Source organism: Bolinopsis microptera, chromosome 7 (genome assembly GCF_026151205.1).
Source record: "Bolinopsis microptera isolate Bmic1 chromosome 7, MBARI_Bmic_1.0, whole genome shotgun sequence".
Lineage (NCBI taxonomy): Eukaryota > Metazoa > Ctenophora > Tentaculata > Lobata > Bolinopsidae > Bolinopsis > Bolinopsis microptera.
In genome coordinates, this window is record NC_087078.1 from 10,235,680 (window position 1) to 10,249,211 (window position 13,532).

General features: G+C 38.1%; 4 protein-coding genes across 4 annotated transcripts in view; all 4 read right to left on the reverse strand.

Moving 5' to 3' along the window:
• Nucleotides 1–13,532, reverse strand: part of LOC134818462 (E3 SUMO-protein ligase RanBP2-like) — a 47,764-nt gene that overhangs the window by 19,175 nt on the left and 15,057 nt on the right. The gene's annotated exons all lie outside the window — the stretch shown is intronic.
• LOC134817822 (tetratricopeptide repeat protein 27-like) lies at nt 189–2,864 on the reverse strand. The gene has a single exon (XM_063827159.1). It carries the CDS (start codon nt 2,859–2,861, stop codon nt 525–527), a length of 2,337 nt encoding a protein of 778 aa, XP_063683229.1. The 5' UTR covers nt 2,862–2,864; the 3' UTR covers nt 189–524.
• LOC134817823 (uncharacterized) lies at nt 4,492–6,900 on the reverse strand. Its single transcript, XM_063827160.1, has 3 exons — nt 6,742–6,900; nt 6,476–6,611; nt 4,492–6,214 (listed from the first exon to the last, which is right to left on the reverse strand). The coding sequence occupies exons 1-3, from the start codon at nt 6,897–6,899 to the stop codon at nt 5,789–5,791; spliced, it is 720 nt and encodes a 239-aa protein (XP_063683230.1). The 5' UTR covers nt 6,900; the 3' UTR covers nt 4,492–5,788.
• Nucleotides 7,382–9,145, reverse strand: LOC134818463 (zinc finger protein 501-like). The gene has a single exon (XM_063828032.1). The coding sequence runs from the start codon at nt 9,132–9,134 to the stop codon at nt 7,785–7,787; it is 1,350 nt and encodes a 449-aa protein (XP_063684102.1). The 5' UTR covers nt 9,135–9,145; the 3' UTR covers nt 7,382–7,784.

Sequence of the window (13,532 nt, forward strand, 5' to 3'; positions counted from 1 at the left end):
CGACTTAAAAAATTTTCGGGGGAAAAATTTTTTGAAACTTAAATTAAAAAGTTGGCCCTTTTTGGCCCCTTGGCCAGATTTCATGGGGGGGGGGGGGGGGGGGGGGCGATGGCCCCCCCTGCCCCCCGCTTCCTACACCCCTGAACTCAGATATTTTAGTTGAAACACATAGAAAGAGAGAGAGAGAGAGTGAGGAAAGTTGAAAAATGTAGATCTTGGAATTATTGGTATACCAATGGTATGTTTTAACACAATTATGTATGACAGACGTATATAGGAATGACATTTCAAATCATACACTTGCACTCATTATCTTCATTCATTACAACAACAACTGACATGATCATTTTGTAGAATAAGACAGCCACAGACCGAAATAATAAAAACTTGTCGTCACCATAAAACTGATATATCCCAGAAAGGATAGTTTGATAAAGTTTAATAAATTAACTACCGACCTAAAACGCTGAAAACAACTAAAAATTACCCTAATGTTAAAAGAAATTCAAGAAATACAAAGAATTTCACACAAATAACTGTGCTTCCTCGACTTCTTCTAATTGCTGATAAGCGTTTTTCAAATACTCCAAAATCAACTTCCTTTCCTCAGCCTCTTCATTAGGCATAGATTCGGATAGTTTGTGACCTTTTGTTATCAATATTTGAAGGATGGATTTCAAGGACTGAAGATGTTGAGTGTAGGTAGGAGAATCTTTTGCTTCTGCCATGACGTACTTATGAAGAACTTTGGAACACTCGGTGCACTTCAAGAAGTCTTCCATTGACTTCTCAATGTGCAAAGAAGCTGAATGATATGCTTTGATAAGGTAACCGATACCCATACCAACATCCTCTCTACCATGAACATCAAGGTACATGGCAGCATAAGACCTCCACAGATCAAAGCTTGTTGTGACTTTTGAGCTAGCAAATTTGAAGAGATCTATAATCTTGTCGTAGTACCTGATTCCTTCTTCCCCAGATACTGACGTCATATTATCTCTAACTGCAGACACGAGACTATTCAGTATTATTTTATCACAGTACTTCTGTCCGGTTGTTATGATTTGCCGATAAGCAAATATCATGCTTGCAAAATCTTTTATCTGAGCGGCAGCAGTCAGGAAATTCTCCCAAACTCTCCAGTTGTTAAAAGATCGCCGTGTAGCCTCTTTGAAACAGCTGAAAGCTTTACGCAACTGTCCTGTTTTCTGAAAGCAAGCTCCCAGGTTGCTCCATGCTTCAGAATACTCGTCATCTATATGTAGAGAGGTCTGGAAACACTTGATGGCAGTCTCAAATTCTGGTATGGCAAGAGCTGTGCATCCAGCTGTGAACCACAAACCTCCCTGCAAATAGTTGCATTCCAGAGAATTCTGCATGCAGACTAAAGCCCTCCGGTACTCCTTGATGTTAAAATAGTGATATCCCAGGGACTTCATGGCTCTAGCTGACGACTCGCCTGACAGTTCCCAGGCTCTCTCGTAATGAGTGATGTCCTGAGTTGTGTCCCCTAGGATGCAATACAATTTGGGGGTTTCACCTTGAGCAATTAGTGATCTAGTCAGCTTCTCAGCAGCCTCATATCTTCCAGAACCAATGAGAGAGTTTATCTGCTCCTCTCTCAATTGCAACTTCTCATAGAGATCTAAAGCACTCTTGTGGGACCCAATACCTGAATACATCTCTGCAAGTACTTTTTGTTGTTTCCACATTGGAGGAAGTCCGGATTGGAATAGACTCCCTGTTCTCGAGCAAACCTTTTTACAGTCGAACCCAAGAACCACTTCTTCCAACTGTTCCATGCAACGGCTGAGCCTTCTAATGGATGTTTTTTCAAGTTTGCTCCTCAGAAAGTAGGCATGTGTGGCAATGCAATATGAAAATGTCCTTCCTTCTATAATTCCCTCAAGAAAGGCTATCACTTCCTCACGTAACATGTCTTCCATGGCAAAGTCCTTCAACTTGAGTGAGGCCATGTGCAACAAAAATGGAGCAGTCAGGTTTGAGACTGAGTTCTTAATATTTTCGTCCTCGAATGAGATTTTGTCCAGCAAAGTGTCGTCATTTAAATCAATGATCTGGGGTTCATTCTCTAAAGGAGTCACATCGACAACGTTTTCCTCAATGATGGTCTCAACTCTAAGTTGCGCTAAAGGTGTCTCCTGATATTTCGTTCTTTTTCCTAAGGCACCAGTGAGATTAAAGCTGAAACTAATCAGCTTTTTAGCCATCTCCATGTACCTCCGTGATTTCGAAATGTGTTGAAAGTTTAGATATACAAATCCAAACTCAACCAAAATCTTGCATCGAACCTCTTTTGATAATGCGGCAAATTCGCTATGATCCTCTATAATGCTAATAAGTTTTTCGATGTTATCAAAGAGATCTGGAGATAAATCATCCATCAACATTTGCTCGATGAATATGCATCGCAATTTAAACAGTTGATTGGTCAACACTGAATAATCTTGGGATGAAAAATAGTCACGACACAGTTCAAAAAGCTTAGTGCACTTGACTAAAGGATACATTGCATTATTAATGGTACTCAAACGTTTAGTAGCAGCAGAATCCTCATCTTCAATTGACTTAAGAATATCTGCAGAAAGCAGAGGTCCAGTAAAGTTATTCTGTATAAAAACATTCAGGGCTGAAACCACCAACACTAATTTCTCATGGTCCGACTTCAGATTTGTAAAAGAATCCAAAATGTTGGCATAACAAGCCTGATCATCTTCTACCTTGCAGATTTGCTTCATTAGTTCCCAGTAAGCACCACGTTTTATGTTATCAGAGTATTCATTGTCCGTTAGTTCGTGGAGAGACAGGGAAACTAGTGTCACTTCTGATCCAAGCATGGCGAACCTAGTACGGGGAGAAATTAAGTTATGTTCTGTTAAAAGCAAATTTGGTGAATATAATTAGCAAGACGTGGTCATGATGTATAGTTTACATTTGATATTATTGTGGACGTTTTGATGATAATATCACGACAGATTAAGGGATTTTATAAAACCCAACTCCTTAAGAACTACTCCATTTCAATTAAATTGGTACCATTAGAACTTTGAGGGGACGTGTGTGACCTTGTGTTATATAATATAGAACAGCAAAATACAGATCTACGGAGACAAATTGATGGGCTAAAGCTATCAACAAAAGCCAAATTGATGAGCTCTCACCAAAAGTCTAATTGAGGAGCCATCACAAAGTGACAAAAGTGAGCTATTACCAGGTGAACTTCCGAACAGTAATATGGTCATTCACTGAAGCAAGTTTCTCGGAAGCGTTGTTGTTAGATCTCTGTTAGACTTCACAGTTATAGCTTCACGTCGTCGACAGTCTACTCAAGGAGTGAGTATGGCCACGTTAAAGAAAGGCTCCGTAGCAGCTACCTCTACAGGTGACAAATCAAGAGAAAAGATCCGTCCTAACAAGACAACCAATTCAGTGGCAGGAACCACGTCACAATCTGGAGACCACACCTTGGCCTTTAGAAAGTATTATGTGCCCAACTACTTTGGGGCGGGAGGGAACATGAAGCAGTCAGAGGAGGATCTGGATTGGAATACTTACATGAACAAACCAATGTCACTGCAGCATAGGATAATTACCAAACTGAAGATGTTCTTTCAGACCCGGTTTGATATTGTTATCTTGGGCAACGATCAGGCAAAGAACACCATGTTGGGAAACATGATGTTCAAATGTTTTCTGGACCCGCTTGGTAAGGAGATCGAGGATCATTTTGGAAACGTTTACGCCAGAGGTAGGGCAGAGGCAAATCTTATTATCAATCTGGACAACACAGAGGAAACTAAGATGATCAAAGACATGCTCTCAGTCAAAGAAGACAAAATACGGTACACACTGATAAACGTCCTCAAAGTGTATGGTCTGGGATTGAGGTTCCACATTGCTGGAAATATTGATAAGAGCGAAAAGATTGCAGCTAGCGTGGCTCAACAGCAGATCCAGGTGATGGCCAATTACCTTAGATTCAAGAAGAGATACAAGTCAGGTTTTGGAATGAATACTTTCTTGCTCATCTTGGATTTTAGTGGGAAACTAAACAAAGTGAGCGACTGTATGATAGATCTTTTAGTGTCAGTCTTTACTCTGGAAGTATTCAACTCAATCATCTTCCTCATTGAAATAGCTGACGAATCGGATGAAAGTACGCAAAAGTTGGTAAATGAAGTGAAATCTAACATCTCCCAAAGAGCCTGCTGTAAACCAGAGCTGGTGCACATATTTCCAATAAGACCACTCACAAAAGTGGAGAAGAAGAAGAAAGTTGAAGAGGAAGCTGATGATATGATGAAAGAAACACCAGTGGGTGCTACTCTCAAGATACTTGACGAAGTGGCAAGACAAACTTACATAGATCCCAACCCATTTGAACCGGAGGGGATGGACTACCATGATTGTCTGGCTGTGATAGAGGTGGTAAAGAAGAAGTATCAACTGAAGGAGAAGGCTTGGTATGATATCATCAATCATGTCTATACTATGATACCGAATTAGCTATCTGAACACTGAACACTCAACTCCATAATAATATAATAATATGTACGTCATGAACTTCAAACTTGGATGATGTGAATTTCGGAAAACTATTCAGATTCAGATTAAACAAGAATTCGCTACAATGAGCAAATATTTATTTGGGCATGCTCTACATCATTTGATAAATGTTTTTGTTCATTATTTTGTTTGATTATAATTTAAAACATTATAACTACTGTGTCTGTATTTTTGAAAAGTCAAACCCGTATAGCAATACAGCATTAAATATGGTTAGAATGATAAAGCAAACATTATAACATTTTCTCTGAGTAATACACCCACCAAAATATGATCCCCAGCACTATTAGAGGAATTTGCGATGTCAATTAAAAGCTATCAAATTTAATGAAAAGTTATGGTTAAACAGTACTAGACCTGCACCATCTTATAGAATTTGATTGAAAGATCAAAAATTAAGTAAATAAGTTTTAATAAATATGGCAAATACACGATAAACATAGATCATAAAAACTCCAAAAAATTGAGCATAATAAAAACTGTGAGACATACTTAGGCTTAGCATCTTATTTCATAGTTTTAGAATAAACCATAGCAGCTATAAATCTATAAAATGATAATTATTATTAACATAATATTTACTGACGAGTATAATGTCAACCCCTTTCAATTTAACCTTGTTTTTAACAGCATCAGACAATGTACAAAGGCGAAGGTTATTTTATCTTTTATACACTGAACACTCTAATATTAGTCTTAGTAAAAACCGCAAATCGAACGAGAAACAATTTGAAACTGTCAAGTATCATTTATCAATTATGAGACCAATTTTATTAGTTCATCTAAAATCAAATAATTATTTTCTTATCCGACAACATTCCCAAAGTGACATAGCAGCGATGGTTCACTACAAACTAACACTAACTGTCTGATTCAAACAAGTATTCCGTGTCCCAAACACTCTACACAGCTTACATATTGTCACTCAAAATGTCCGTAATATGATGATAAAGCCGACTTAACTTAGGACCTATTAAAAAAGATATTGCAATTGGCAACCCACTGAACATTGTCGGGTAAGAAATATCGAGAAATTATAAACTTAATAGTTAGTTCAAATTACAGTGATGTTAGTCATTGAGTATAAAGTAAATAATATAAGGAAGCTCCAACTTATAAGTCAAGCAAAAACGTGAGCCCCAAAATCCAGCTTACATGTCCGCAACAAAATCCATTTCTGCACTAACTGACAATCCGTTCAGATCTCCAGGACAACAACCTCCTTTTCCTCCTTCTCTTTAATTTGTGTAACACCCGTAACTTCAATAGTGGCACCCTCCGTTTCAGTCAGGACCTCTTGGAGTGTCTCACTTGTAACCAACAACAGAGAGTCTCTGAGGACGAGAGGTATCGGCTGGAGGACCACAGGGGATATAACCACCGTGTCATCTTCTTTGTCATCAGGAGTAGGGGCTTCACTGAAACTTGTGTTAATCTTGACACAAACAGGACAACAGCTCCCATCTTCTGGTGACTTGGACTTGGTGTGCCAGTACTGGTAGCAGGAGGTGTGGAAGAGATGGAAGCAGGTGAGGGGAGTCACGAGGGAGGGGGGAGTCACGTGTGAGGGCGAGGTCACGAGGGACCAGTCTGTGAGCTCCGTGTGGCAGATCTTACAGTCCGCCTGAAGTTATGTTGTTGTTTACTTTATTTATAGAGCGATCTATCATGCTGCATCGAAAGTGATTATAGAATTAAATTATTACATAATAATAATGCGTATTCCATTAACATTAAGAAAACGAATTAAAATTATACTATTAACATATTCATTTGATATAATACATTAATCCTATTGAATTCCAAAGGTCGATCAAGCACAATGCACGGTCTAACCCTAAAAACTGTTAAAATTAAATTATTTGAGATATTTGAAAGTGTTTACCTGTCTCTTGCCACGAAGAGATGGTCGAGAGTTGCGTCTAGCATTAGACCAGTACTTATCAGAATATTCAACCTCCATTTCATTGTAACAATCCCTAGCTCTGTTCAATGACAGTAGCTTCCTCCTCCTCTCGAACCTAGAAATTAGAACTTTTTAGTTGAAGAAAAACGAGGATATTAGTTATCTGAATCTAAAAGTTAGCAATTAATGGACCTAATTCGACAATATCAGGATTCAGGATCACAGTTGTTCCTAATTCCCCTCACCTCTGATCAGCAATGATCTCCTCCCTGAACCAGGCACTATACAGGGGAGAAGACTCCACATCCCCGGAGTTGCGGCGGTAGTACTTAGCAATAACACCAGCCCGGGTACACTGGGACCTGATGGCAGGTGGCGCTGACTCCACGTCAGGGGAGGTCATCCTTCCTATAGGAACAAGGTTAGACGTTTTATTTACTGTTGTGCCATTATATTGTGGACATTCAAGAGATTATTTAAAAATGACTTTGGTTTCTTGGATACTGCCCGGATGGAAGTATCCAATGGTGAAAAATGGTGAAAAATGGTGTAAAATGGTGAAAATTGGTGATTGATTTTTATGGTGAATCAGGTTTCAAATTGTAACATTTTGCCATTTTTCGCCATTTTTAACCATTTTTTTGATGACTATTATATTAATTGCGTTCTAGTTTTCGTTTTAACCTGGAGTTATCAGTATCACTCCATTTGTTGCTTATTAACTCAGATTTTGAGGACATAAAGAAATAATTAAACAAGTGTAGTAACCTACACTTACTTCATTAACTTTAAAGTAAGTGTAGGTTTTACAATTCGGAAACTCGATTAACCAAAACTATCAATCGTGCCATTTTTCATAAAAAATAGTGAACACTGAACATGGTGAGATAGGTACATTGAAAATGGTAACTTTAAATGAAAATGGTGCAGTGAGAAAGATACATTGATACAGGAAACTTTTGGTAAACATGGCGAGTAAGGTAAATCAAAATCGGTTACTTTATAGTGAACATGGCGAGTAAGATACATCATATCTAGTAACTTTCAAATTATTACGCTCTAGTAGTGTAATTTTGACACAATAGCTATTTGCGAAACTGATTACGGGGGGATTTCAAACAGATACAACCACGACGATGCTCCAATACTTAATGTCAATAAAGGTACCAAATCATAATGTCTCACCATCTTAACATCTTATCAAGAACTGAACAACATCTTGCAGTAGTGGTCCACTGCCAATTTAGTTTCTCACCGTAGTGGATTCTAATATTTCTTGTAGGATCACTCATTTTTCTTGCAGCATTAGAGCTCTGTGAACATTTGAATCATTTCTCCTCAGTGTGAGTTCTCTTGTGTCTAGTAAGATGCATTGCTTGTCTTGCAGCATATATAAACACTCAGAAAATTTGAAGGGTTTCTCACCTGAGTGAGTTATCATATGTCTAATAAGATCACCTGCTTGTTTTGTAGCAAATGAACACTCAGAGCACTTGAAGGGTTTTTCACCTGAGTGAGTTCTCATATGTACAGTAAGATGACCTGGTTGTCTTGCAGCATATGAACACTCAGAACACTTGAAGGGTTTCTCACCTGAGTGGGTTCTCATATGTACCGTAAGATTACATGCTTGTTTTGTAGCAAATGAACACTCTGAACACTTGAAGGGTTTTTCACCTGAGTGAGTTCTCATATGTACAGTAAGATGACCTGGTTGTCTTGCAGCATATGAACACTCAGAACACATGAAGGGTTTCTCACCTGAGTGAGTTCTCATATGTACCGTAAGATTACATGCTTGTTTTGCAGCAAATGAACACTCTGAACACTTGAAGGGTTTCTCACCTGAGTGAGTTCTCATATGTACAGTAAGATGACCTGGTTGTCTTGCAGCATATGAACACTCAGAACACATGAAGGGTTTCTCACCTGAGTGAGTTCTCATATGTACCGTAAGATTACATGCTTGTTTTGCAGCAAATGAACACTCTGAACACTTGAAGGGTTTCTCACCTGAGTGAGTTCTCATATGTACAGTAAGATGACCTGGTTGTCTTGCAGCATATGAACACTCAGAACACATGAAGGGTTTCTCACCTGAGTGAGTTCTCATATGTACCGTAAGATTACATGCTTGTTTTGCAGCAAATGAACACTCTGAACACTTGAAGAGTTTCTCACCTGAGTGAATCTTTTGATGTTCTTTAAGTATTCTCCAATATGCCGCACTGAATGTACACTGTGAACACCCAAATGGTCGCACAGGCGGGCTCTCACTAGGAGACAGAACTAATGTCCTCTGAAGATCTGTTCCAGTCAAGTTATCTGAAGTATCAAAGTAGTCAGGTACTTCTGGGCTGCTATGATCATGGTGCTGCTTTACATGTTCTATTAACTGAGTGTCTGAGTAAACATGTTCAGCACAAACCTTGCATATAAAAATAGATGGTTTATCTGATTCAGATGTAAGTTCTTGTTTTATTGTACAATTTGATATTGTTTTATGTTCTTTGATGTGCTCAACAAAGTAGTCTTCTGAAAAGTAATGTGCTCCACACATTGGGCAGAGGAAACCGTTTGACTTTTCTGGGATCTCCACTTGTTCTGATTTGATCTCTTGTTTACAGTCTTTAGACATTCTGAGGTATTGAAATATAAGAGGTATATAAAGTACATTTATTTAAAATTCGATCGTGAAGGAATTTGGCATTAATAACGTGCCTTATCCAATGAAAATTAAAAATATTTGCCCAGTTCAACCACCGGGACAGAATCCCAAAATTTATAATCTTATTTCATTAACTAAAGTCTCTAATTTTAGAAACGATGACTCAAGCTCAAACGTTTATTATATTCGAAAGAAACAACCAAGCTAAAATAATAGTTATAGTAACATAAAATTAAAACTTACTAATATTCACACCACATGATCAAAGCACATAAATTATTAACAATGTAAATTATCACATTTAAACGTTAACTTTAAAAAAAAACTGTTTGTAATATATGATATCATACTCAATACAATAATATCAATAATAACTTATCCCCGAATTTACAAATTCAACAAAATACTGCACATGATCGAAATGAAATTTCGCAGAAAGGACTACAATTCAAGTTGTTAAGATCTAAACAGTACCTCCAAGTAAGATATCAGATATAATGGGAAGATGATCAGAGGGGAATATAGCACTAGGACATCCCTCACTTTTCTCCAGATCAGACAGATTTGGAGATGCAATCACGTGACCAGCCTGACAAATTAGAAAAAGGTATTTAAAGTATAAAATCACGATCTCTACGATATGCGACAAGATTAACGCCATCTTAGGCCGCGAGGAGAGTGATGACTCCTTGGACTAATTTAAATATATTCCTTCTTTAACGTCCTCAATAAATTTATTTGATTATAGTTGTGAAAATAGTTCTGATGTAAAATCCAAATATTAGCTTATATCTTTTTAAGACGAGAACATCAGAACAAGATAGTATTAAGTGAGAATTTATTTGTAATCATTATGATCAAAAGAGATTATTATAGCTTTAACAACTTACCGTTAAATTTTCGTCACACACGATATAATCAATAACGTCTTTAAAGTCAGCAGTATAGTTTGTGTAGTTTGGTTCACCCCGGGCCTGAGTAAGTTTTAAAGGATTCCGAACATTTTTATGCAAGAAGTTTTACAATTCGTCCCCATTCTCGACCTGGATTGATATGTATATAATAAATATAATAATAAAATTTGGTAGCTTAAACACAAACTCTAAGCCCAGTGGATAAACCACAAAACTTATGCTCTATTGTGTGAAACAAAGATACTAGATCAAGATAACTATCAAGGAGTGTATGCATAGCTATAGGACATAAAAAGTTTTGGAACGAAGATGACATGCTTATGAAGCGAGCTAACAGTCTAATTGCTAATAAGTTCAAAAAGATCATGACATTAAAGGTTGCATCCTAAACAGTTAAAGCAAATAACATAAAGTTATATTGTCAATTAATCGCTCAAGCCATAACTTTTCTTAAACAGGTGAGTTTTTAATAATGTTTTGAACAGATCAACATCAGAACAAGTCTTAATTTCAATTGGTATAGGTAGTTGGTTCCAGATTTTCGGAGCAACAGTCTGAAACGCTCTATAATGGTGTGTTGTGAAAAATGTTCCGATGAAGTAAACCACTTGAACTATAAGCAAAACAGCCTAACCTGTATTGCAGTACAACACAATATATAAAATACAATTAGTAACTGAGAATAAGAATACTTCAGATACCTGTGAGACCACTCCATCAGTGAGATAAGCATGAACTAAACTGGTTGTCTGAGAGTTCATATCACCACAAATAACCACACTGACACCCTCACCCTGCTTCTGATAAACCTCCCTAACAGCCTGGATCTTGCTACACAGGGCGTGTATGTGGAACAGTGCTATTATGTGGTATTTAGGATTCCAGTACAGATGTGTGTTGCCAACTATTACTAGTTTCTTGGATTCTTTGTGTTTTAAAACGACTATCTGTTACATGATCGATCTGATTGATATGTCTGTCCAGGTTTCTGGAAATTTGCTGTTCATTTGGTAACCTGGAGTTTCTAGTGTTATCTAATTTATCCAAATATTAACAAGAATTTCCAGTTTTATACAACTAACCCATCAATATATAAACAGTTTCCTTCCAATTTAACCACAATTGTGTCGGGCCGAATTCTACACAGTTTATTGTGGTTACATTCGTGAAGCAATCAATCTCGACAGGTTGTGTGCATTTTATGATATTACTTACTTTAAATTACAATGTCAAATGTATAATCAATAATCATTGCATTTTTTTTTTTTTTTTTTTTTTTTAGAGAGGCTGGGCCTGGTTGGCCCACGAGAGGATAGCATATGAATGCTTTGCATACCTCTGGGGTATGGCAGTCCTGTGGGAGGATGCCAGTGGAATCAAGATGTGTAATCAAGGATGATGGTAAGTGTTGTGGGGTGTGTCATAGATAAACGCTTAAGTGGTGGTTGAGTGTGGAAGAGAGAGGCGAAATAAGACGGCGTTAAAGTAGTCGCTATGTTACACCTGTCTGGTCCAACTCCTCTGGCACCACTAAGCGTTTAGTGTGGTTTGTAAAGTTGACAATGGTGGAGATGTGTTGGTTGTCGAATATGTCATTGACAGAGAGGTAGTAGTCCCGGAAATATTGACCTCTTATTTGGGCAATAGCCGGGCACTGTCCGAGAAAGTGTGAGACAGTCTCCTCTTCGTCGCCGCATTTAGGACAAGCACTTGTGTCTGATTTGCGAATGGTGTGTAGGTGTTTGTTGAGGCCACAATGTCCCGTGATGAGGTGCACTGCAGTTCTATAATTTTGTCTGTTGTTACTGAGTGTAGTGTTGAGATTTTTGATGATGTTGATGTTTTTATGTCCAAGTGTCAGTTTAGTGTGTCTGGGACCATCAGTAATCCATGATTCTTGATTAAGTTTTGTGACTTTGTCGTTGATCAGGCGTTTGATGTAAGATTGTGGAATTGGGCAATTCAAAGTGGATTCACTGGTTGTACCATTTTTGGCCAGCTCGTCTGCTTTTTCATTACCCCACAATCCAATGTGTGCAGCTATCCATCTGATCTCTAAGGTGTTAGTGGATCCGAGTGTATTGAGGGTGTCGTAACAGTCTCTTGTAGTCCTACTCCTCGTTGAAGGTGAGGATATGGCTTGAATAGAGGAGAGACTGTCTGACCATATGATGATGTGTGTGTTTGTATAAGTTGATAGATATTTACAAGCTTCGATGATGGCAGTGAGTTCTGTTTGATAAACGGTGCAATAATCGGGAAGCTTGAATGATCTTTCATCTAGTGTAGTGTTGTTGTTGTCTGTGGTGATAATATAACCAGCCCCGCTACCTGAGTCTGTGCGTGACCCGTCTGTGTAGCAGGTGATGGTTTCACTGGGGATGTTGTCGATGGTGTTTTGGAGTGAGCCTCTATATCCAATGTTGTCAGCTCCAGGAGTGGTGACCGTGAAGCGTCGTTCAAGCATCATGGTTGGTATAGATAGGTCTCTCTCTGCTTTGGGTGGTATGTTGAGATCTACCATGAATTGTTTGTTGATAGTGGTGTGAGTTGTGATGGTACCTTTTCTGGGGGCGATAGTTTCGAGGGTTAGGCTTCCATAAGCTTGAAGCCTGGCTGTGCCCTTTGCTGCTTCACCTCTCAGGAAAAGTATGATATCTGGAGTGTTAGTGAGGTGGTTCAGTGCGATGAAGGGAGTACTAGGCATGGCACCAGACATCATTCTCAATGCCAATGCCTGAACTCGTTTGAACTTCCTCGCGTTGGTGTCTGTTTGGGTTGCTCTAATCCATATACTACAGCAGTATGATAGAATAGGTCTATTTTATGATATTACTTACTTTAAATTACAATGTCAAATGTATTACAATGTCAAATGTATAATCAATAATCATTGCATATTATCGATTAAACATCTGTTTGAACTTATCAAGGTCGTTCAAGTCCAACATGAACATTTAAGATTTTTCTTGATATCTGGTAAAGGGAAACTTTCATACTGGCACTGAAAAGTGAGGCACTTTATAAAAATATCAATTACTCATACTCTGTTGAGCACTGAGGATGCAAAATTTGCTCATCAATAAACAGGAAACTAGTGCAAATAGAGTAGTGTAATTTTGACACAATAGCCATTTGTAAACTGATAACGGGGGGATTTTAAACATATACAACCACGATGCTCAGAGGCACATATTAGGTGCGGTAAAAAAATCGAAATTATGCGGTACCGCACCCGACTATAAAGGTAAAATGTGCGGTAAGGTGCGGTAATTTTTTACCAATTATGCGGCAAATGTGCGGCGATTTTTTCGAAATTTGTGCGGGAATTGTGCGGTTTTTTTTTGCATTTTCTCAAGGACTTTGGAAATTCTAAACGTATAACCGCCGCTATTATCAAAAATAGGTCTGTTTATGTGTTACTGAGGGTGTAGTTCTTTACTAAGACCATGAT